This window comes from Pseudorca crassidens, chromosome X (assembly GCF_039906515.1).
Source record: "Pseudorca crassidens isolate mPseCra1 chromosome X, mPseCra1.hap1, whole genome shotgun sequence".
NCBI classification, from domain to species: Eukaryota; Metazoa; Chordata; class Mammalia; order Artiodactyla; family Delphinidae; genus Pseudorca; species Pseudorca crassidens.
The window spans coordinates 13226366-13235567 of NC_090317.1; the positions used below are offsets into that span (position 1 = coordinate 13226366).

General features: G+C 36.4%; 1 protein-coding gene across 5 annotated transcripts in view; it reads left to right on the forward strand.

The window, feature by feature from the left end:
- Positions 1 to 7656, forward strand: part of ATP11C (ATPase phospholipid transporting 11C) — a 176561-nt gene extending 168905 nt beyond the window's left edge. For 2 of the 5 annotated variants that reach the window (XM_067724140.1, XM_067724138.1), the window contains exons 29-30: positions 2318 to 2422; positions 5056 to 7656. In XM_067724140.1, coding sequence (XP_067580241.1) covers positions 2318 to 2419 — 102 coding nt within the window. In that variant the 3' untranslated portion in view covers positions 2420 to 2422; positions 5056 to 7656. Of the gene's footprint in view, positions 1 to 1550; positions 1642 to 2317; positions 2423 to 5055 lie in introns of all 5 variants that reach the window. The other 3 variants (XM_067724142.1, XM_067724143.1, XM_067724141.1) reach the window with 2 other exon arrangements.
- The last annotated feature ends 1546 nt before the right edge of the window (positions 7657 to 9202 follow it).

The following is a 9202-nucleotide window of genomic DNA, read 5'->3' on the forward strand; positions in this document are numbered from 1 at the left end:
GGTGGACCTTTATGCATTGGCCTCTGACAAACTGCTACTTGAGCCAGAGTCAAAGCTCTCTAGATGACTGCAAAGGAATGTGGAAATTTCATACTGTTTTAATTATCTCCCATCCTTCTCACCCTCCCCCAACCAGTTGCTAGCTGTACCAGTTTTTTTATTGCTTTAATCTTTCCATGCTCTCTGCTGCCTTCTGTACTTTCATATTTCTTTTGTTTTCCTTTATAAAGTAACCTATTAACCCCTAAAATGTCTACTTCTTAGAAATACTTTTATCTCTGACCGTTGGGAACAAGGTTTTGAGCACACCAAAATGTGTTTCAGTTACAGTCTTAAATAGATGGGCTTGTATTTTAAACACAGGGTGGGTGATTTGGTATCATGTTAATCTTGTTGCAAGGTTTTTGCCCACAAAATAGAAGACAGAGCAATTTAAAATTTTTTTCTCAGAAACGAAATATTTATTTCTCTAGCTTTATCAATTGGTAATTTGCATGTTACCAACATGTCACCAACTGTATTTAAGGTAAAATGTGAACAGGAAAAAATGTAGTTATGTTAAAATATATATGAATAAATAAAAATATTTGCCTTTAGAAGTATAAATGTTTATTAGACTCTGTTAGATATATGTGTTACTTTAGCTGGTTTCTTTTTGTAAGCGTATTTCCATTAGCTGCTAAGGAGATAATATGGGTAATCTTGATTAGCAGAATCATTAAGCTCATCCACATAGTTGACCACTCATCTTCTGTTTTGCTTGAGCAATACCAAAACCAAGTCTATAAATTAGCCTATAGCTTCAGGCACAGAATAAGAAAAAATAAAACTAGCCTCTTAGGTTTTCTGATTAAACTGTAAGTTATCGATTTTTACTTTTTCTAAGTGTTTTAAAGGAAAAATTCATAGCTCTTCAGCCAACGCTTTTAAAGAGTCTCTATAGGAGAAAAGGGGGAAACTGATCAAATTACGTTAGAATAAAGGAAGTTAAAGATTGGTTCAGAGGTAAACGGCACTGAAGTGTGGTTTCGCCAACAGTTTTTCCATTATGTTAGTTTTGATGAGGTTTTTAACCTGGAACTGCCCAAGGGCAGTCAGTCCCTTCATATTCCATCTATGCAATTGGATAGGGGAGACAGTTACTTCAGTATAGACTGGTGATGGACCCTCAGCCTAGCTCTCTGACCAATGGATTTTGAACAGTGTAAGCTACTGAGTTAATGATTAGAGATGAGCTTTATTTCAATGAGAAACATATTTTTAAATTACTTTATTCAAAATAGTCAATTTTCCCATTAAGAAAAAAAATTTTAATTGCTATACAGAGAAACAGTAGTTTGCTCATATAATAGACTATTCCTAACTCTAGCTCTACTTTTACTTCAGAAAGTAACGTCTTCAAAACTAACGTCATTTCAACTTCGAATTCTCAAGGTTTCTTTTTAAATGTCTTACATTTCAGAGAATATTTACTTTTTTTTTTCTTTTTGGTTTCTGCATTTCTCTTTTTTCTACTGCAATTTTCCACCTTTTGTGCAATTGTGAACAAGGTAACGAAACGCCTCCCTTCCTCAGGAACATCTACTATCTTCATGCTTTCTCAAACTTCCAGCAATCACAGTTTCTCTTGGAGTGAATAAGGTGATTTCCTTTCTTAATGTACCAACTTGCTTGCATTCTCATTTGCTTGACATCATTTTCTGATTCTTTATGAAAAATTCTCATGACTCATCTTTACATCTTCTATTGATACTTAAGAATATTTTGTCATTTTCCTTTAATCATTTGTTCACCTTCTCAAATTGTCACACTGGAGAGAAAGTGATTTTCAAAAACTTGGACTGTAGGTCTGTAGTCCCATTGGTTCCTGGTGGCAGTAGAAGCCACAGTGTGTTACAGCTAGTCTGTTCACTAAGACAGGAATGTTTTGCACAAATTTCTCTTTGTTCAGTACACTCACAGTACCGGCACAACTCTCAGAGGTGTTCACCAAAAGGATGGTAAGGTTTACTAATCGAACCATACTGACTTCATCAACCACATAACTTAACCAGTGTCATTTCAAAAACCCAAGTTTGCCACGTACTACTAATGTCTGTATTCTTCTACCATGAAAACAATTCAACTGGAGTTGGAGACTTTCTTAGGTCTTTAAATGTATTCATTTAAATGTTACGCATTTGCTGTAGTGTAATCATTTGTACTTTTGGCCAGAGGAGTAGTCTGTAGGAAATTATTTTTTTCTTCCTACATTTTTATCACCAGGTGGGTTAACCAATCTTCAAATGCTTTAAGTATCTTTACCTCACTATTACAGAGAAATCTGAGCTGTAAAAAGGCATCTGACTCATTATCCACCAGACCTTCAGTCAGACCTCTTCTTTTACGAACATTCTCAGACGAATCTAATATATTGTAACAGGTACCTAGTGTTAAACAAGCGGGCTGGCTTTAAAGAAACAGATTAACAGCATTATAAAGAAAAAATGAAAATATCACTCTCTAAATTTTCTCTGCTGTTGGTGTGGTGAACTTTATACTATTCTTTGCAAAAATATAAAGATGCATTACTTGGAATATGGAGGAATACATATTTTAAATTTGCCCAAATAAAATTTTAGGCATTTTCCAGAACTGAAGGGCAATACAGTATATTTAATTTATAAGGGGCATGTTGTCATGGCATCACGTGAAAACGCTTGTTAATACTGATTAGGAAATATAATTTTGATTTTAAGAGATGATTTGGAAAAACTGAAAATAAATATTCCAAAATTGCATCTGTATAATATCAAGTCAGTTTTAGCACTGCATGTTCTTTTGGGAATTATGTGAAAATAATTCAATGTGTTTGTACTTCCATGTGCTGTGTCTGTGTTTCCAGGTATATATTTAATGTCCTTGTAAATGTCTGATCCCCAAGTATATGTTAATGAACCAATCTACTGTAATCACTTTTTGTAGTGTCAAGTTTTATTCAAGCTAAATGTTTCAACTTTCAGAGGTAAAACCTTTCCTAGCCATTCAGGGGGATGCTAGCCTAATCATATAGAATGCTTCATAATTTTTCCAAAAGTGAGTAAATTAATTTTATAACATTGTTTCATTTACCCCCCAAAAAAAAAGATTTGGAAGGAATTGATATGCCATGGGAGGAATCCTTGAACTCAGAATGACTCCTCTACGTGTACTCTGTTTCCCACTGCAGGGGCCTCTGTCACCCTAGACCTTTAAAGGTCTTTTATCCATCCATGGGAATGTAGAATAATTCATGAATGAGGTTTACAAGCTTGTCAGCTTGGAAACAACTCTATATGGCTTAGGGCAGGGCTGTCTTTCATGCCCACATAAAAATTAATGATCATCATGAATGACAGTTGCAGGTCAGTTTGCTGTGATGCTAACAATTGTGAGTCCACCTCATAGGCCCATTTTTTCATCATCTGTCAACTCCCCTACCCTCCAGCAAAGAATAAAAATTGAGCTAATGGATTGAATCCATTGGTTCTTCTATCTCCTACTGTTCATCACAGTCTGCATCTGCAGTGTTATTTTGGAAGCCAATTCATTTTGTCTCAGTCTACATACATCCTTTTACCCATTTGGAGTGACTCACCTGCTTATGTTGTCCCTCAGTAATGAATCTGCTTCCCAGTAGCCTTCAAAGTCTTTGACTATTTTGTTCCAGATAGCCTTGTCCTAAGCTGTGTGATGCATTTTAGCTATACTGTTTCCAGTGAATTTTGTATCCCCCTGGATTGCTTGCCTTAGCTTGGTCTGTGGTTTGGGAGACTAGGCTGGGTAGCAGACACTGCTACTGCTTTTGGCCTCTCCAGGGCCTTAACTCCTACAATGCCTAACACAACTGAGGAAATTTTTTTCAAAAAACGATTGTTTTATTTTTAATGTAGTTATTTCTTCTAGGAATATATTTTCATGTGACATTATTTCTTCTCCAAGGAAAATATTTGGCAATTAGTTTAGCCACCGAGTTTGTCCCTTGGTTGATAAGGGAACTGCCTGACTCCTTTTATAAGTTCTCGATGTGAATGGCAACCTTATTTTGGTTAGGGTCACCCTGACCCTGCTACCTGGAGAAATAATATGAGAAAATGGAACATCAAAAGGAATGGAAGGTATTCTAAAGAACTTCTAGTCCAAGTATGGCAAGGAAGGTGCACCTAAAGGGGGAGAAAATAGTACACCCCTTAAGGCCCTCCACTACTCAGGTTTTAAAAAGTTGGATTTTTGAGTGGAGAATCAAGGGTCAGGTTGACTCCCTTGACGTAGGACTTCCACTTCTCCACATAGCTGATTTATACTCACTGATCAGTTGCCCTATCATGCCCCATCCTGATCATAGCATGTGATAGTGTTTAGAGGACAAAGAAGAATCTACAGATTTCTTAGGGAGATTTCTGTGGTTTCTTTTCTAAAAAGATGATGAATAAGAAAAACAGGAGTCAGTTGACTCATAGATACATGATCTACCAAAAAGAAAATTAACTTCAATATTATAGAGAGGAAACATGTTTCTTTAAGTAAAGGAAAAGTACTTTCATAACAGTCTTTCAAAACAATGTATCTTCAGACTTTGTCATAATTAACAACCAAAAAACAGTTGATGCATTCATTCAACATGTCCTGAGCATCTGCTGTGCGCCAGACACTGGGCTAGGTGCTAGAGATAGAAAGTTAAATAAAATGTCCCTGTTTTCATGTCCCTTCTGTCCCTCACAGACTAGAAGGGATCTTAGTGAGCTAAGCCTCTGCTGTCCTAGTGGTAAAAGTTCTTAAAAGAACCCTGGAGCAATCCAAAAGCAAAAAGCAAGTCTGAATCTATTCAGCTGACAAATGAATAAAGGATTCAAAATTGGTTTTTGTGTCACTTTTTCTTTCCCTGCATGTGAATAAAACTTGGCAGCTTTGTTAAAACAATTGTTTTATTCTCATAACAAAATTTACTACTTGATTTATTTTTGAAAATGCTGAACAGGTGGTTTTACATTATTATTAAGATAAAACTTTTAACTCTGTGTATTTTGAATCTTTCAGAATCCGAATCTTGAACTGCCTATGTTATTGTCCTACAAGCATATTGACAGTGGTTACAGCTAAAAGAAAGCATGAAGAAGCAACTACAAAAAGTTATCATCTCAGGATACTTGATATGCAACAAACTAAACCACTGTCTTATGTCTAAGGTTCAGAGTAAATGTCCACTAAGATACCAAATGACTCTCTTAAGCATTTACAGTTATTGTAAGTAGCCGTTATGGCCAAAGCTCTAAGTTATGAATTATATGAAGGTTGAAAGCAAGAATACTTAGAATTTCTGGCTTTAGATAGAATAAAATAACTACCAAATGGGTGCCCTTTTAACCCATGAACTCTGAATGGATCTAAATACAATAGTATAAAGTAGAAGTCATGCAATGGGAATGAATAGATTTTGCTAATATTACTTTTTTTGCCTGGCAGAAGAAATAGTCAATTTAGATCACATTTCTTGTTCCTGCTGAATGATAATGTTAAATTATTTTTTTCAACATGTGAAAGGAATACTTGAAAATATAAGAGGACTAAATCAGTGCATCAGATAGTAGTTAATCCTTTCTGTTCACCCACATGCTAATTTTGTCTTGATAGAATATCCTTGCCAAAAAATAACTTGAAAGGTGGAAAGAATGTTAGCCCTGGGTATTTTTGCAAAAATCAAAAGAAATTATTTATTTTTGTTCTTCTGGATTACACTTAATGAGTGTAAGGCTACTAGATTTGAAAAGAAAGCATTTCCAATCAGGAGCTCCTCAAAATAGTTAAGATATAATAGATTTTTCCAATATTAGTTTTACTGGGATCTGAGGCAAGATGGGCAGAACCACAGTTACATAAAAATAAAGGCCATTCTGAACATCAGTCTTTTATCATTTTTTTGTGGAGAGGAAGGAAGAATAGCTTAATTTCAAACTGTTAATGGTTTTTATTTGAAAGAGGTTGCATCTGTGCATATATGCAGCACTTTTTTTTTTTTTAACTTGCCGATTTGGGAGGAGGAAGGGTCCCTGGCACAACTCTGAACATGAATGTTGTCTCTCTCAGCAAACTTGGCTAGAGTAATGGTCTAACTCTAAACCACGAGATTCACCTTGGTAAAGTCCTTGACTTACTGGACTAGAGGGAGGTCTTAACCTCCTAAGGAGTTCACCTAAAACATATAAATGTGGTGTGTCTTTATTAAATGTTAAAATTAAACACACGCTTTTTTTGGGTATAAGTGACTACATTTGACTACTAGATTGAAATGGTCTTTTAAAAGGTATTTTCTTACCAGTTTCCATTCTTGGTTGTCTTCCTGGCATGCCTGTACTATTAGTGTTTCTATTGTACCTTGATTTGGAGAAGTAAGTATTAGATTCAATCTATACCAGTGTATTTATAAAGTCCATATGGCACATTTGATTCTTCCATTTATATTTTGTGTTAATGTTTAGGTGTAATTTTTCTTAAATTTTAGAAAGGACATAATTTCAGTTGTCAGAAACCATTCCATCATTACTGACCCTTTTTCATTATTTCATTTGTTCTCATATATCAGTATTATTTTTGAGTATTTTGTTAGGTGGCGTCACACCTTCCTAAGTGTGCTGTGTTCTAGTAGCCTAGTATTTGGGGCAGTCTGCTGAAAACCAAGTCAATATATTCTTTACCTATTCCAAAGAGCTAAAAAATCAGACCCAGGAAAGTTTTCGATGTTTTGTTGTTGTTCTTGTTTTTATAGTTGTTGCTGTATTGTTATTGTTGTTTTACATAAGAATTATAAGGACTGTGAATACAAAGAGCCGACCTTAATTAGAGAGGCTTGTTTAATGCAGACCATGGAGATTTGACATGATCAGAATATCTAGGGTAGTGGAAATATAACTGGTGGCATGTGAAATTCCTTGCATCCTGGAAGAAAGACAAGGGGGATTTAGAGTTGTGTCTAATAAGCTACACATTACACTGCAGCTCAGATTCATGATGGCAGTGCTGTGTAATATCATGGCCTAGATCCTTGAGAGGGACCTGACTTTATTTTTTGAAAGATATTTATTTTATTAGTGAGCAAAACAATTGGTTAGCGTGGGGTTAGCAGATGGAATAACTTGAAGTAAGCCATCCAGTATTCCTATCACTACAATCTAACCACCTTATTTTGTGTCAGAGAAAGGGGTAAAATGTAATAATAGGATCATATACCCATCATTTGAATAATTTCGAACCACAAAACGTCCTTGTAGTTTTCACAGCTGTCCTCCACTGTTTGAGGATGTTACCTACGAAACGGAAAACATAAATTCCATATCTACCACATTTACACCAGCAGCAGTATAAAATACAAGCCTAAATTTGCAAAATCCATAATAATTTAGTGATGGAATTTTTTTAATAACATGCAGTATATAAATGTAGATTTTATGCAAGTGTTGACAAAATCATTTTTCAGCTTGCAAAATGGGACTGCAATATTACATTTTTCACTTCAGCAATTTTTTACATCGTTTTTGCTTTCTATAATGAATGTGAATGCCATCTTTTACGAATGCAACTTGCCTTTTTCATTACAGAAATTTTGTTTGATGTAATCAATAAACTTTGATATGATATGATTGATATTTTTAGCCTCTTTTTTGGGAAGGTCTGTCTGACGTAAAAGTAATATGGAAGCAATTTGGTGATGGGCAATACGTTTCTAATTTCCTCTTTGCCTGTACAATTCACAAATGACTGACCATTTCTGCATACGTTCAACTAGCACTTGAGGGCAATACCTAATTTGGGGAGTTTCCGATATTTGTGGGAGTTTTGAATAAGTCTGTATCTGGTTGCTGCATACGTAAAAGTCCAGCCAAATCAGCAAATACGTATTGAAAGTCTGCTGTGTGCTTGGCAGTGCTCACTCATTGGAGGTTGTACGATATATGGTCCCTGTCTGCATCCCATTGAAATCATTTGATTCTTAAGTGCCCAGAGATACAGAGATTTTACAGTAGTGTGTGTTTACGCCAAAGGTGTGTGTGTTTACACCAAAGGTGTGTGCGTACACCTTTCTGTCCCTTGCTCCCCTTCCCCTACACCTCTCTCCCCCTCTCCCCATCCCCCTTCCTTCCCTGTGTCGTTGCTCAGCCTGCATCTAAGGCCTTGTGAAAGTCCTTTTCCTTGAAAAACCCTGCCCTCCTTGACTTCTAAGAAACTAAAGTCTCCACTGTAGCTGGTTTCATTACGTTTTTACACTTCAGTCTCTATATTTTTGTAGTCTTTTAATCCTGTTAGTCTTTGACCTACATTTAGAGCATTTCCTCTTTTTTTTGTTGTTGTAAAGTGGGAAATGTGCTATATTTGGAGGTAAGACCTGAGTTAAGTTTCAGCTTTGCCACTTGGAGCCATTCCCCTCTCAGTCCTCTTCTCGCCTATAAAATGATGTCTTGGGGGTGAAGGGTGATCAAATGAGGTAAAATATCATAATTGCTTTGTAAAATGTCATTTGCTAGTCAGCTGAATGCATTGCTATTTTTCTGTTAAGGGGTTTTGTTGTTGCTTTGACATTTTCAATGAATAGTTGTCATTTACCAAATTTTCATAGATATGTCTTAGATTCTTTCTACCTTCTTGGAATTAGTCTGTTCAGGTTTCCTTCCCTTCCCCCATCCAGCCTATTAAGACGCTGCCTCACTGTGGAGTCTGCCCAGGATTGGCCAATAAAGTAAGTATTGTGAGGGGCTGAGTGGTTTGGCCCCTTCAACAAGAAGCACATGCAAAGGTTAGGGGCTGAGGTTATCACTATGGTTATTCAGTGAATGTGTCCGCAGCTGAAGTGCTGGATGCATACTAATGAAGCTTGAAAGCCTGAGTTCTGGGAATAGTTGTCAGGAAAATGGGGGGCTTAATTATTTCACAACATTTTTTAATTAATTTGACACGTATTTCCCAGCAACTGACGGGTAAGGAAATGTGGCCTCAGTTCCTAGTACGTGGACCTACTGTGGACCAAGCAAGTCCTCATCTCATGGGCTTAGGAGCAAGTGCTATGAGCAGGCCTCTGGCTGAAAGAACAGTGCACCCCTTGGTGGAGCAGAATGCCTGCTAGCCAAAGGTCTTTGGCCCTGGCTCTTTGGGTGGAGAGGGGCAATGGATGTTCATAGCTAAAATGCCTGCTGCT